The following is a 16,550-nucleotide window of genomic DNA, read 5'->3' on the forward strand; positions in this document are numbered from 1 at the left end:
TCGCCATGTATGTCTCTCTGTCACTTCGTGTATTTTTTGTACACGATTTGCGACGTACACCTTCCATCGAGTTTCATTAACGTTTTTAAGCCAAGCTAGGACAATTGATGAGTCTGTCCAAAACGTGCACCTCTGAATTGAGTCGTTTAATGCAGTCGAGATTTTTTTAAATAGCTGGGTTGCTAACACTGCTGCGCATAGCTCGAGGCGAGGGATTGTAGTTGCCTTAATAGGCGCGATTCTTGATTTTGCACACAACAAATTAACCACTGCGGTGGAGCGTATGTAAGCGCAAGCTCCGTAGGCCTTATTGGAGGCATCACAAAATATGTGTAGTTCAAAACCGTTTTCCATCTGAATGTGTCGAGAAATATTTACCGAAGTTAATTGCTGGAGCTGATCTCTGTACTGAGCCCAAGCTGTGTGCTGAGCTAATGTCATTGATTCGTCCCAACCAATTTTTGAGCTCCATAGAGTTTGTACAAATAATTTTGCTACCACTATTATTGGTGCAACTAATCCTAATGGATCGAATAGTTGCGACATTTCGGATACTACAATCCTTTTGGTGCATTTCACCAATGGATCCAATGCCATGGACTTGTAAGTTATTACGTCCGGTGTTGGTTCCCACTGGATGCCAAGGATCTTCGTGACTGCCATTGGCGTTAGGTTTACTGATGACCCCAATAGTTTTTCTGGCAGGCCAGCGGTTACGTCTTCGTGGTTGGAACACCACTTTCTCAGTGTAAAGCCTCCTCGTCTACAAATTTCAATCAGTTCATCCCTGATTTGTACGGCCTTGCTCACATTTAGTGCACCCGTAAGCAGATCGTCAACGTAAAAGTCGGTTTTCATAATCGATGCCGCAACCGGAAATGATTGAGCCTCATCTTCGGCCAGTTGTTGTAGGATGCGTGTGGCCAGGTATGGGGCTGCACTTGTTCCATAAGTCACCGTGCGAAGTGTGTAAGACCTGATTGTCTAGTTCGGGTTTTCACGCCATAGTACTTGCTGGTATTGTGTGTGTTCAGGTTTTACTCGGATCTGTCTGTACATTTTCTCAATGTCCGCCGTCATCACTATGGGATGACGTCGGAACCTTAACACAATAGAAAATAGATCCTCTTGCACAACCGGGCCTACCATCATTGTATCATTGAGTGAAATGCCTGTTGTACTCTTTGCCGAAGCATCGAATACCACTCTTATTTTTTACCTTGGTCCGTCCTTTTTGTAGACGGCATGGTGAGGTAGAAAGAAGTTAGGCGATTCAGATTTCGTCACTGCATTTTCGGACATGTGACCCATCTGGATATATTGTTGCATGAATTCAAGGTATTCAACCTTTTGAGCAGGCATCCTATTTAGTCGTTGTTCTAACGACATGAAACGCTTGCGTGCCATAGTTTCAGATTCACCTAATTTATGTAATTTGTCTGTAAAGGGTAGTCCGACCGTATAGCGCCCTGATTTCTCTCTAGACACGTCCTGTTTAAATAATACTTCGCACCGATTGTTAGTACCTGGGATGGCAGTTGTTGCTACTTCCTCCTCCCTCCAGAAGTTCTCGAGTAAGATGTCTAGGTTATAAGTGGACGTAGGTAACGCATTCACATTTGAGTTTTTGTAAGTAGGATCAGTTATTAGTCCAACTACTACCCAACCGAACCCAGTTTTTTGAAGGGTTAGTGATCCAGGTCCTTTGATTTGACCGATAAATAACAAATTATAGAAATATTCTGCTCCAAGCAGCATATCAATTTTTCCCTTGATATGGAACTTAGGGTCGGCCAACGGAACCTTGGATAGAGAAGTTACCAGCGACATGGACAATGTATTCGAATGAAGTTCTGTGGTAACGTGGTTGATGACTAGGCAGTTGACCACCTTCTTGTATGCTCCTATACGGGACCTGATTTCACATTTTAAGCTGTACTGTGCCTTACAACGGTTGCCATTTATACCGCAAATGGTAGTTTCGGCAGGTTGGCGTTTTAACCCTAACAGTCCAGCCATATGTGATGTTATGAAATTGGCTTGTGAACCAGAATCCAGTAATATGCGAGCATTGTGCTCAATGCCATTAGCAGCTCGAATTAAAATGATGGCTGTTGCCAATAGTACGCTATGAGAGTTGTAAATGTTGTGTAAAGATGTAATTGTCATAATTTTGTCAGCCCTTGATGGGTATAACTGAGTTTCTAGTCATAATGTTTCATTTTTGGTAGCTGCTTCCGTTGATGAAGATGGTGAGTCAAAGTGTAGCCTCGTGTTGTGTTTGCCTTGACACCGTTGACAATTGCCTGACCTGCAATCCTTTGATTGGTGATCCGTACTCAAGCAGTTGATACATAAACCGTGCTGTCTTACAATTTCATACCGTGCCTTTGGTTTTGCGGCCAAGAATTTTGAGCACCGATAGATTTTATGAAGCTCGCCAGGACAGACAGGGCAACCTCCATTTTTGTTTCTTGTAGGCCTTTGTTTTTTGTGTACTTCAGCTGTGGCTGATGTTACCCTGCGTTTAATTCCTCTACCAAATTCTTTCTTTGTGTTGCTGTGACTGCCAATTTTGGTCGTTTCAATCGACTCTAGCGAAGTGCTTCGCATATCGAGAAAGCTTATAAGTTGGGAGAGAGGCGGTAGTGAATTGGATGTGCACGATTCCTCCCATTCCTGTCTTGAGTTTCATGACGAGAAAATGAATTCCGACCGTGTCCCAAGATTCCACTGAAACATTTAATTTTTTGAGCGATTGCCAATGTAGGTTGAAACCATCCATTAATTTCCGGATTGCAAAGGATGATTCCCTTTGAGCTCGTTCTAATGCAAACAGCTCGTTCATGTGGTGGTTCACCAGTCTGCGAGTGTTTTCAAAACGGTTTTTCAACAGTAATCTTGCAACTTCGTAATTGTCCGATGTGACAGACAACGGTTGCACAATCCCACTTGCTGTACCTGATAAACATGTTTTCAGATAATGCAGCTTTTCGACGTTACTTAAACGCTGGTCTTCATGTACTAGCGAGTCGAATAGATCTCGAAAGGATAGCCAATCCTCGAATTTTCCACTAAAATGGGGCAAGTTCACAGCCGGAAGTCGTCGTGAATTAGTGTGCGTTCCCTGCTCACTTCCTACTGACTGTTTGTCTAGAGTTGAGGATGCAATTAGTTCTCGGCCCTTTGCATATAAATGAAAGTATAGGTTGTCAAAACTTTCTTGAATTTTCGGCTCCAAGACATCAGGGGCCAGCATTTCAATTTGTAGATGAGCATCTTGGAAGGTGGTGCGTATGTTGTCCAAGTCATCCAGGCGTACTTCCAATTCCCGAGTGACCATAGAAGTCAGTTGGGGAAGTAGTAGATACTCCGTTAGGAATGACTCGAATGCCTTGAGCTGAGCCTGTGCCCGAGAACGAATTGTTTGGGCTCTTACTAGATCTCCTTCGTTGGAATCCATGATGTGTTTACAGTAACCACGCTCTGCTACCAATGTTTTCGCCGATGGCGAATGTTGCGTATACATTAAATGAATGAACACCGAAGTGTGGACGCCAGAAAGTGGACACCAGAAGTGGACACCAGAAGTGGACACCAGAAGTGCACACCAGAAGTGGACACCAGAAAGTGGACACCAGAAGTGATGGACTTGAATGGGCACTTGAATGAGCACTTGGATGGATCTGGACTTGAATGTAACAGGTGTTAACTTCTTGGATCTCTCTGAAAGACTGACTCTTAGGCTGGTGTGGACCTCCTTATATATTCTAATGCTGGAGCATAGGTGCTGTTGATTGGTCGGGGGTGTGGCGGATTCGAGTACTCTTATTGATCGGAGGGCCGGCTATAGCAGGAATGTTGTGTGGTCGTGGCAACAACAACAATGCAAACAAAAGGTTGGGTTTGCTGTAGGTAAAAATACTATATACCGAGAATGTTATGCGGCCGTGGCAACAACAACAATGCAAACAAAAGGTTGGGTTTGCTGTAGGTAAAAATAGTATATACCGAGAATGTTGTGCGGCCGTGGCAACAACACCAATGTAAACAAACACGGGTTTTTTCTGTCGCTAAAAATATCGAGAATGAACACGTCACCGTTGTAATCACGGCGTAAACGATTACGTTTGATTCATTTTTATTTTAGCATTCAGAAATTTAATTCTAGGAGTTAATATGTAATGTTCAATGCGTTCGACAGTATTTTAGATCATAACAATAAGAAATTCGTAGGTATATTGGAAAAAAAAATGTATGTATCATAAATACATACATAGATATCATTGATATCTATGTAATGATATCATTGATATCTATGTAATGATATCATTGATATCTATGTAATGATATCATTGATATCTATGTAATGATATCATTGATATCTATGTAATGATATCATGATAGATATCATTCACATCATATTATTTAAAGTATGTAATATGTACATTAAGGCACCTAATGTAACTAGCATAGCTATAGTAATATTCTATTATGCTAAGAACATTTTTGTAACATTTTCATGTCAATAATTAATATCCAATACCTATCGGCTATATAACCTATAATATATAAAATGATAAGCCGTTATTTTTTTAAACCAAAAATGTTTTGACCTCATAAATATTTTTTTCATTTACCAATTGTTCCAAAATATTACAGGATGAATTGTTTGTTGGAACAAATGTATTGTGGACCAAACTCATTTGGAAGAAAATTATCGTGGGCCAAGTGTATGTTGTTGGCGTCCTTGGGAAAAAAATGACCGCTTATATACAATCTCATTGCAAACTACGAATCGTGTACAGGGCACACAGACCTATAAAAATATGGACTGCGCCTCTCACACACCCCGCCTATGCTGCCGCGTTATGAACAACGTTAGAAAGAGATAGATGGTTGTTAGGTTGACCATGGAATAAAAATTGAAAAGACATGGAATAATAATAATTTAAATATATATATATGACAATACACCAAATGGAAATTTATAATAATTAAAACTTATTTAATTATTATTTATTATTGTGTTATGCGAAGTTGTAAAACATTTAAGGGTATGTATTTCATTATTTTGTCGGGTATCCAATGCTTTCGTATGATGTATTGTTTTAAGTAGATATGTATATAGTATATCGTTAATAAATACTTAAAAACCATTACAATTTCATTCAAATTTTATCAATGAACATTCTGTTTTACTTTTTATAAAACGTGTATGTTTTGAAAAATAGTTTTTCTTTACAAACTCAATAGACAATTTATTGTATCACAGATCTGCATCTAAGTTTAAACAAATTCACTAGGTATTGTAAAATCACTACTTATTTGTTTCTTCTTCAAGTTACGACCAATATAATATAATTATATGCAGTTGGCAAATAAAAATGTAATGTCAGAGCAAAAGTACGTAACTCAGGAGAGTATGCACCAGACTCGTGATGAATTTGTCGCATAATTAAAGCAGTTTCTACATTAGGTAGACTCCTTTATAAAAAAAAAAAATATATATATATATATATATATAAATTCTTTAGGGTATAATTTTACAAATAAACAAAAGTAAGAACTATACTGTAACCAAAAAAATTAATAGACATAACACAACAATTTTATTATTTTTATCACCAATAGTATATTTTTTATTTAAAAAATATAAACATATAAACACAAAGCCCCAACATCATTTTGATTTCACTAAAAAATTTAAAGAAGTTATGCTATTCATACATTATTAAAACGAGTAAATAAATATTATATTTAGAAAAATGTTCTTCATCGCTAAATAAAATTGTATTACGAGTGAAACTGTTAACAATACACAACGGTCTATTTTGTTTTGTTCCTCAATGAAACTGTTCATAGATATTTAAATATATCTATAAAAGCCATGGATATGACATCACATTTTACTGAAAAATAACAAATTAATACACACAGTCATTGCAATAATGATAAAAATGTTTGAGATAGAATCAGTTTTAATATCAATGGTTCTTATTAGAATTATTTTAGGTGGATAAAAATTGACAATTAAGACGTACAATGAAATTTTTAAAAATTATTTTGTGAAGAACATATAAAATATATAGTAGTTAACCATGTAGTGTAAAAAGATAAAGGAGGAGAATATTTTTTGTGATGAGCCATTAATATTACAGTAAAAGGATACGGATCAACGATACTTAAATTCAGGATTGCATAAAATCCAAGCCCTGTCTTTGGTAACAAATCCATAGAACATTGAACACTGAACGTAACCTTATCAACCAAGCCATTTAACACATACAGCAATAACTATAAAAATTAAATCAAATTAATTTTTTTATACAAAAAATACGTTTTTTTAACATGTATTTGACATTATTATAATATATTTACCTTGAGTAATGAAAAACAATTTTCATTAACTTTCTTTTCATCTTTCAGATGATCAGATGTCAGATTTTTTAATATCTTCTTCATCCACTAAAATAAAAAAAACACATTAGAAGTTGCTTTATTTTGAGATTTATAAAAAATTAAAAACAAAATATTTTCTAAATTACTTGGCATTTATAGTAAATTTCTTCCTTCTTCATCATCAAAGACTTCGACCATTTCAACATTGAATAATTTCTTACATGCTTCTATAATATATTGTTTGAAATTAAATAATAAGTAAATAAGATAAGATAAGAAAAGTAAAGTTTAATTAACAAATTACTCTAAAAAAAATTACTTCCATAAAGGTACCTACTATCACATAACATTAACAAAATGTATATACAATATTATATTTATAAAAAAAATACATAAATTTGGTAACAATTACAAGTATAAGGAAGAACATACCCAGTTTAAATACACTTGGCACAGCTTCTTTTTTTAACATTTTTTTACCAGTAAAGCTCAAGTTATAGTCAGATTCTATAAAATGACTACTGCATATTTTTGTATGCGTCGCCGGAGTAAAATCTGGTTGAAACATACGTATCGCATTTGCCCATTTTAAAAGCATTTCATGATTTCTAGGCTAGCTTTGAAACAAATTATATAATTATAAAAATCATTGATTATATATTATTAGTATATTACTATTAGTAATATACCTATGATCAATATTCAAATGTATAAAAATACGAGTGTGAAGTTAGCCATAAACGAGCCAGCAATATTTGATAACAGAAAGTGTCATGGCGTTGGTGTATGTTGTGTTGCCAATACACTTATTATTCTAAGGGGCAGTCCATATATACCCCAAACACCGACGATTATTATTATACGATATCGACTTAAATAATTAAAATATATTATAATTATCGACAAAACAGTAAGAGTATATTATTTAACTTAAAAAAATGGCACTTGGGGTTTTGCGGCCGCCGAACCGAACCCAGCAATAAAAAAACGGCCGACCGCCGACCGATTGCCGACCTAAACCGACGGCAGTTATGTCAATTTTTGACAATGTTCCGGAAGAGGTCCCCTCAATTTGATTATACCAATCGAAAGCTTACTAAAATGTCTAAAAATTCGTCTCTATGAAAAAAGTTGGCACCGGGGGTCGTGCGGCCACCAGAAGCCGCCGAACCCAATCCAGCAATAAAAAAACGGCCGACCGCCGACCGATTGCCGACCTAAACCGACGGCAGTTATGTCAATTTTTGACAATGTTCCGGAAGAGGTCCCCTCAATTTGATTATACCAATCGAAAGCTTACTAAAATGTCTAAAAATTCGTCTCTATGAAAAAAGTTGGCACCGGGGGTCTTGCGGCCACCAGAAGCCGCCGAACCCAATCCAGCAATAAAAAAACGGTTGACCGCCGACCTAAACCGACGGCAGTTATGTCAATTTTTGAAAAGGTTCCGGAAGAGGTCCCCTCAATTTGACTATACCAATCGAAAGCTTACTAAAATGTCTAAAAATTCGTCTCTATGAAAAAAGTTGGCACCGGGGGTCTTGCGGCCACCAGAAGCCGCCGAACCCAATTCAGCAATAAAAAAACGGCCGACCGCCGACCGATTGCCGACCTAAACCGACGGCAGTTATGTCAATTTTTGACAATGTTCCGGAAGAGGTCCCCTCAATTTGATTATACCAATCGAAAGCTTACTAAAATGTCTAAAAATTCGTCTCTATGAAAAAAGTTGGCACCGGGGGTCTTGCGGCCACCAGAAGCCGCCGAACCCAACCCAGCAATAAAAAAACGGCCGACCGCCGGCCTAAACCGGCGGCAGTTGTCTACTAGTTTTTTTAAATTGATGGTAAATAAACTAAGGTTAATTAGTGTCTTGTTTTTATTTTATTTTATATTTGTAATATTATTCATTTTTTTTTATGACTGTTAATTAAGGTTTTATAATTTTTCAAGATAATACAAATCATATTGTAACAAATCTACAGTCACCAAAAAAACTATGTATGGAATATTTAATTTTTCAGGAAATAGTTAATTATGAAAAAAAAATTTATAGTTTGTTATTTAAAATAAATAATATTATTGACTACCTATATAAATATATTATGTTAAAATACACTATTTGTTGGAAATAGTACGTTTTTATGAAATATTGCCAAAACGTACTATTTCTACTGAATTTTGCCAAAACAAACTAAGTGGTGGATATGGTACGTTTTGGCGCGATTCGTTTCACAAAATTATGTTTTAATGTATCTAAATTTAAATTTACATATTAACAATTATCATAAATAAGTTCAGATTTCTTTTATGCATTTTTAGAATATTACAGTTTTTGTCTATGACTTTCTTATATGCTACAACAGAAATTTGATGTCACTGGAAAAAGCGAAAAATAGCAATAGCACGTTTTGCATTGTCGCCCTTCAATTTGGGTGTTCTTTATTATAAAGCTATTATTTAGTAGAGTAGTGCGACTGCAACAAGTACTCGGGTAAATTATATGTACTACAAACTGTTTAAAATATTTATTATGCTAAATATCCAGTTTAACCAATAATACTTTTTATTATTATACTAATTGTTCGGTAATGTTGTGGACTGTATTGGTTTCAAATATATATACAAAAAAAAAACAAATGATAATTAAAAGCATGCAGACTACTATTAAAACCAAAGTTAAGTATACAAATGTCTTACCGGCTGGCCAGCGCACTACAACAACAATTACTAAGGACTTAAAACTAAAACTATACAATAAGCAAATATTTACAACTTGAAAATACGAGAACGGTGACGGTCGGTAGTGGTGGTATTGCAAGACGGTACGGTCGTCTGAACGGTGGTGAAAGCCCGCAAACTGTTGATTACTTTACGAGAACAAGACTAATTCTTCGAACGTCGCACAAGTACACGAGCTCATCACAGCAGGCGGTTGATATGTAATTAATAATTAAAAAAAAACAACAACAAATAACGAAAAACGGTGTAAAGTTTCTTTTACGCGTGCGGTTAACGGTGCGGTCGGTACGATGCGGTAAACAACAACAAAAAACGGATAGTAAGTGATATGGTGCGGTGGTGGTCGGTGCAGTCGGTGGTGGTGGGACGGTGCCCGGCTTGATAACGCTTGAACATACCGCCCACCTTGAAGAACCGTAGGTCTTCAAACGTTTGACGGTAGCGGACAAAGCTTCACCGCCGGGCGGCGGAGGATCTTGCCCGCGGAGGTGCGTATTTGTGCAACTCGGACGACTCCATCAGTTCCAGAAACCGTATCAACCACTCGAGCTGTACTCCATGTGAGTGGAGGGGTCGGTTCTTGGAGAATGACTAAATCGCCAATTTTTAGATTTGAAACTTGACGATTCCATTTGGTTTTCTCCTGCAGTTTGTGTAAATACTCATGTTTCCACCGAGACCAGAAATGTTGATGTATCTGCTGTATTAAAGACCAACGCTTGTGGGTACTGATATGGGTTTGACTAATTTCATCCTGAGGAGATGGAACAGCGACTAGAGGCTCCATAGTAAGAAAATGTCCTGCGGTTAAGGTCGTGAAGTCGTTAGGGTCGGATGACATGGTACATAAAGGCCTCGAGTTAAGAACGGCTTCTACCTGGTGTAGAACGGTATTGAGCTCTTCGTAGGTTAGAATCCTATCTTGAACCACACGGTGAAGTAATGTCTTAGCAGACTTGACGGCTGCCTCCCACAGACCTCCCATGTGTGGTGCTGCGGGCGGGTTAAAATGCCAGTGAATCTGCGTACTGATGACGTGATGAACGAATTTTGATTCTCTAATTATGGTATCTACCTCCTTTAGGTATCGCTGACTGCCCACAAAATTCGTGCCACAGTCACTGTAAATATCTGTGCAACGACCCCGTCTGCTAATAAACCGGTTTAGGGCGGCAATAAAAAGAGGCGTGGACATGTCTGACACGAGCTCGATATGAACTGCTGTGGTAACCATGCAAACAAAGATGCAAAGGTAAGCTTTGGTAACTTTAATTTTCCGTAACATTGCGGCCTTCACTTGAAAAGGACCGGCAAAATCTACACCAGCGCGACTGAACGGTTTGACCTGGGTAACTCGAAACACTGGAAGATTTCCCATCAAGGGCGGGTTTGGTCGTGGTTTTACTCGAAAACATGGGATACATTGGTGTATTCGCTTCCTGATGATGCTACGAGCCGAAAGAATCCAGTAGTTTTGGCGTAAAATGTTGTGTGTAGTTTGAGCTCCCGGATGACTCTTAGTACGATGCACAAAATCTATCAGCAATTCAGTCAATTTAGAATTTTTCGGTAGCAAGATGGGGTACTTTTCGTCGTAAGGAATTGGTGAGTTTTTCAAGCGACCACCTACTCTGATTAACGATTTCTCATCTAAGAAAGGTGATAACTTACGTACGGATGCAGGTACTTGTTTGTCTGTAGCAATAGCTTTTTTGATGTCTGCAAAAAATACTCGCTGCGTCCATCGTATTAACGATCGTAAAGATCTCTCGGTTTCGGCCACTGTCGGAGGGAAAATACAAGCCGAAGGTTTTCCCAATAAATGATCTCCAACACGCAACCAGTAAGCCGTAAGTCTCAAAATTTTTTGCAGATTATCAGATTGATATAAAAGGCGGCTCTCTTCTTCTTTTACCTGAGATATAAGCGTGATTGGCTTCTCTTCCGCCTCTTCTTCCAAACGGCTGTCTGGACTGTCAGCGTTTTGAGCTGGCCAAGTATTTTTAGGTTGACACAAAAATGTAGGACCTTTCCACCATAAGTCATGGTTAGTAAGTTGTTGAGGACTTAGACCCCGTGAAGCGCAATCAGCAGGGTTCTCCTCGGTTGGAACGTGACGCCACGTGTACCCTTTAGTCAACAGCTGAATCTGGGCGACTCGGTTGGCAACAAACGTTTTTAACCTACTAGTAGGGGATTTAATCCATGCCAGCGCAACAGTGGAATCGGTCCAGGCGGTTACGGTGCCAATGGATAAAGATTTTAGGTTTTTGGAGACGTAATCCAAAAGGTGTGCTAATAACCACGCACCGCACAGCTCTAACCGCGGGATGGACATTTTTGTGGTTGGAGAAATTTTTGCCTTACCCATTAAGAGATGACAACCTATTCTATCACTTGTACATACCCGCAAATACACTACTGCTGCGTACGCGGCTTCCGAACTATCGCTGAAACCGTGTAGTTCATAGAGTGCGTTTGGACTGGTTACTAATCGGGGTACACGCAAGGTTGCCAGGATTGGTAACTCTTGATGATATTGCTGCCACGCATATTTAGCATCTTCGGGTATAATGTCATCCCAGTCAACTTTCAAGACCCATAGATATTTTATCAAACGTTTTAGAACCGTGGTTACTGGTGCCAATAGACCTAGAGGGTCATAGATTCTAGCGATCTCGGATAAAATAGCTCGCTTGCTGTATTTAACCGGATTGGGTTGATATTTGTAGCTTAGTGAATCAACCTTCGGATCCCAATTTAGTCCCAAGACTTTGGTATATGTCAACTCATGTTCTTCAAACGTCACTGGTAGTGTTTGTTGGTGATCAAATGGAATGTTACTCAGTAATTTGTCGGAATTACTTGACCATTTGCGTAACTCAAAGTGACCTTTTGCAAACGTGTTTTCGAGTTTTTTCTGTAGATCTATTGCAGCTTCTTCGCTTTCGGCTCCGGTTGCTATGTCATCTACATACAAATCACGTTTAACAACTGTTTGTACAAGTGGTTCATTTACTGCTTCATCAGTTGCCAACTGATGCAGAGTGCGGATGGCGAGAAATGGAGATGACTTTTGTCCAAAAGTTACCGTGTTCATTTGATATTCTTGAACTGGTTCATCCAAAGAGAACCGGTAAAGCAAGCGTTGGTACGGTCGGTGAGCTTCGGTCACAACAATTTGTCTGAACATTTGTTTTACGTCAGCGGTAAAAACAACAGAATGAAGTCGGAAACGTAAAACAATTCCCGGTAAGTCCTGCTGTAATCTTTGACCGCAATAAAGATTGTCGTTCAATGAGTGACCCGAAGAAGTTTTTGCGGACGCATCAAACACGACCCGCAATTTAGTAGTAGTACTTTCCGGACGTAATACAGCTTGGTGTGGGATATAATACATATTTTCTTCACCGTCGGATTTTTTCACTACAGCGGACATGTGACCTGTTTCTAAGTAGTCATACATTGCCATATTGTACTCTTTATGAAGTTCTGGTGATTTTTTGAACTTATTTTCCAAACTTCGTAAGCGATGCAGCGCTACGTCTCTGGATTTCCCAAGTAGAGGGGGATTTCGTGTGAACGGAAGATGCACTATGTATCGTCCATCTTGTTGTCGTGTTGTGGTTGTTTGATAAATTTGCTCACACTCTAAATCGGCTGGGTTATTTTTCTCAACTTTTGGAACTTCTTCGATCTCGAAAAATTGTTGTAACGTATGATTTACGGATTCAGACGAACATAAAGTGATAATTTGTTGTTTTGGACCGTTGGTCGTTTTACCCATCAAAACCCAGCCAAACACCGTAGATAGCGCATCGGTTCATCTACCTCACCTTCTTCCTTGTCGCCTAAGAGAAGCTGTGGAAAGACATCAGCGCCGAGCAAGACATCAACTGGTAACGCTTCGGCAAACGATGGATCGGCTAACTTCAAACCTTTGATGTGTGGCCATGAATGATTCCACACTCTTTTCGACGGAACTGGTCCAGTAATACGCGTTAGAATTAAAACGTCAATGCTGAACATGGGACTTTGTTGGTCGACCGGTCGTACTTCGACATTAGCTCTTCCTCTTACCGCTGGGACTTCAGCTCCGGACAACGCTTGAACGGTTACATCACACTTTTCTCTTTTTAAGCCTAAAAGCTGGACACAACGTTCAGTGACAAAGCTACTTTGACTTGCGCTGTCAAGTAGTGCTCTTACTGTAACCGATTGACCATTTTTGTTTTGCAGAACTACAGAGGCTGTCGCTAATAAAACGGACGTATGATAACCTTTTGTTTCTGCAGCCGCAACGGTTAAATGGGTCGTGGTAACGTTCGGTTCGGTTTTTTCCAAATGCAGTAGAGTATGGTGCTTACCCCCACACGTAGAACAGTTTCGTTGGTTTTTACATTCACTGGCCATGTGCGCACTGAAACAGATAAAACATCTTTTCAATTCCTTGATTGTTTGATGCCGTTCGGTTGGTGTTTTATCTTTGAACGATTGACAGTTTATCAGCAAGTGACCCGGTTGTGTATTACAGACAGGACAGGAAAATGACTTATTCTTCCTTCCCTGTTCAAGCTTTCGTTCTGGTTGGCTGCTGAATAATGTGATAGATTTGTTTGGTTTGAGTCCTTTTGTGGTTACCTTGACACTTCCTTGCGATACGGTAGCTGATTTGCAGTATTTTGTTAAGAACGTGGTAAACTCCTTCATAGATGGGTCCTCGGAGGTATCTACTAGTAGTTCCCATTGCGCTCTTAAATAATTGTCTAATTTCTTTTGTAATAGATGTAGTAGAATGGGGTCCCATTGATCTACTGCATACGATAGATTTTGGAGAGCACCCGTTGATTCTAAAATTACATTTAGTAGTTTTCTTATAGAACTACCATCACCGAAGGTTGCTCTTGGCGCGTTAAATAGAGCTTCAATGTGACTATCCGCGATAACACGGCGGTTTGAATAACGATCAGTTAACTGCGCCAAAGCTAGTTCGTAGTTGCTATCAGTCAACATGAGATTAGATACCAAACTTAATGGTTCTCCCACCAAATAAGATTTCAAGTAACCAAACTTCACCACTGGCGACATATTAGATTCACCAACTAATTTGTCAAACATATTCCTAAAACTGGTATATTCCATAGGGTTTCCACCAAATTTAGGTACTGCTAATTTTTCGATCGGGTGATAGGGTTGTGAGGCGCTGAGAGCTTTTGATTCAAAAAATGTTTTGTTGAGCGAATCGTCGACAACTGCCTCCGGTAAGTATTCGTCCGCAAATATTTTACATCCGATATACTTCTCCTCAAAAAGAGCACGCACACTATCGGTGTCGATAGCATCTACCACGGGTGTACTTTTACATTGGTGACGTATTATTACCATTAATTGCGTTTCAAAATCCGAATATAAATTTTCTATTGTCGCAAACATAATTTTAAATTTAGTTTTGGCCAACTTGTTTGAAGAATCATTTCCCAATGCTTCCCCGGCCTCGTATACGCGCTGTACTCGACACTGAAGACTTGTTATGCGCGCCTTTGCTTCCTCGTAAACTCCCATTGTGTAATTTATAAAGCACAGGAACAGAAAAATAAAAAAAATAAAAATAAAAAATGAAAAATTAGAAATACAATTTTTTTTTTTTTTTATACTTGGGGTCACGCTGTATACACGCACACAAGACGTGGCGGCGCGCGGTGTTATGCAGCGAGCGGCCGCGAGCTTTGGCAACGCGGTGCGGTGTCCGTTGCCTTCGCGGCGCGGGGTGGCTACGTCCACTTATCGCGTGTATACTCGCGTCGTACTATACCGACGGCAGGGTCCAAAGTCCAACTTTGCACACGCGCAACAAGTGTATTATTATACGCCAACTTAAAAACTTAAAACTTAAAACCGGTGGTTCAACCACTTAGGAAAACTTAATACTAAAATACATAAATAATCCTAGGCTCGAAGGACCAATAATGTTCGGTAATGTTGTGGACTGTATTGGTTTCAAATATATATACAAAAAAAAAACAAATGATAATTAAAAGCATGCAGACTACTATTAAAACCAAAGTTAAGTATACAAATGTCTTACCGGCTGGCCAGCGCACTACAACAACAATTACTAAGGACTTAAAACTAAAACTATACAATAAGCAAATATTTACAACTTGAAAATACGAGAACGGTGACGGTCGGTAGTGGTGGTATTGCAAGACGGTACGGTCGTCTGAACGGTGGTGAAAGCCCGCAAACTGTTGATTACTTTACGAGAACAAGACTAATTCTTCGAACGTCGCACAAGTACACGAGCTCATCACAGCAGGCGGTTGATATGTAATTAATAATTAAAAAAAAACAACAACAAATAACGAAAAACGGTGTAAAGTTTCTTTTACGCGTGCGGTTAACGGTGCGGTCGGTACGATGCGGTAAACAACAACAAAAAACGGATAGTAAGTGATATGGTGCGGTGGTGGTCGGTGCAGTCGGTGGTGGTGGGACGGTGCCCGGCTTGATAACGCTTGAACACTAATATTAACTAAGTTTAAATGTGTTTAATTATTTAACAACGACTCCTAGTCCTGCCGATACCGTTAGTCGTTTAGTGTACTGTACGGTCCTTCACAGACGCGTACACTACAGCTGCAACGAATGGATATGATTTTTCTTATGCTACATTAAAATGATGTAGGCTGTAGCCTGTAGGGCATGTGTACAAATTGCTGGAAATTATTATTCTACAGCTAAATATTAAATAAATATTATGAAATCGTAATGCTTAATTTATTTTCCTACTGCTGTAGTCTACTACATAGTACACTTACAAAAAAATAATTCTTTGAGATTTTTTTTTATTTTTGCTTAAATTTGTATTTACTGGCCTATAAGTTAGCTACGCAAAATGTGTTTTTTAAAACCACTATGGACTATTTCAAAGGGATGATAGAATATCGGGTCTAGTATGATTATAAAATTAATTCAAACACAATGTAATTATGTAAGCAGCTCATAATTCTGGGTTATTGTTAATTTATGTTAATGGATTATATTATATATTAGTTTATATTATATTATTTTATATATTATAGTTAGGTTGTTTTGCAGGATGTCATGATTGGCTAAATGACATCATAGCCCATAGGCCTTAAACTTTTAAATTGTTATTACACAGTATTTCTTATTGTAAACTAGGTCACGTCTAGTTACCCCTTGTAATTATTTTTAAAATTCGTGGGTGCGCGTGAAAAAGGGGTTAAGTCAACCACTATGAACTTTTCAGGAAATGGAAAATAAAGTTTAGAAGAATATGTAAGATCAGGTATTAGGATAAGATAAATATCTTTTTAATAAGATAATAAAATAACTTGTTTTATACTTTCCTGTATAAATTAGAACTAGAACACTATTAAATT

At 38.3% G+C, this 16,550-nt stretch overlaps 2 protein-coding genes across 2 annotated transcripts; both read right to left on the minus strand.

Annotated features, from left to right (window-relative positions):
* Positions 1–2,208: 2,208 nt before the first annotated feature.
* On the minus strand, positions 2,209–2,613 carry LOC126839785 (uncharacterized). The gene has a single exon (XM_050575194.1). It carries the CDS (start codon positions 2,611–2,613, stop codon positions 2,209–2,211), a length of 405 nt encoding a protein of 134 aa, XP_050431151.1.
* Positions 2,614–10,412: 7,799 nt separating this feature from the next.
* On the minus strand, positions 10,413–12,931 carry LOC126839786 (uncharacterized). Its single transcript, XM_050575195.1, has 2 exons — positions 10,820–12,931; positions 10,413–10,592 (listed from the first exon to the last, which is right to left on the minus strand). The coding sequence occupies exons 1-2, from the start codon at positions 12,929–12,931 to the stop codon at positions 10,413–10,415; spliced, it is 2,292 nt and encodes a 763-aa protein (XP_050431152.1).
* Positions 12,932–16,550: the final 3,619 nt, after the last annotated feature.

This window comes from Adelges cooleyi, unplaced genomic scaffold, assembly GCF_023614345.1.
Source record: "Adelges cooleyi isolate 19-005CV unplaced genomic scaffold, UGA_ACOO_1.1 ACOO_flye_CR_arks_rails_tigmint_CR_PRNA_307, whole genome shotgun sequence".
Classification (NCBI taxonomy): Eukaryota; Metazoa; Arthropoda; class Insecta; order Hemiptera; family Adelgidae; genus Adelges; species Adelges cooleyi.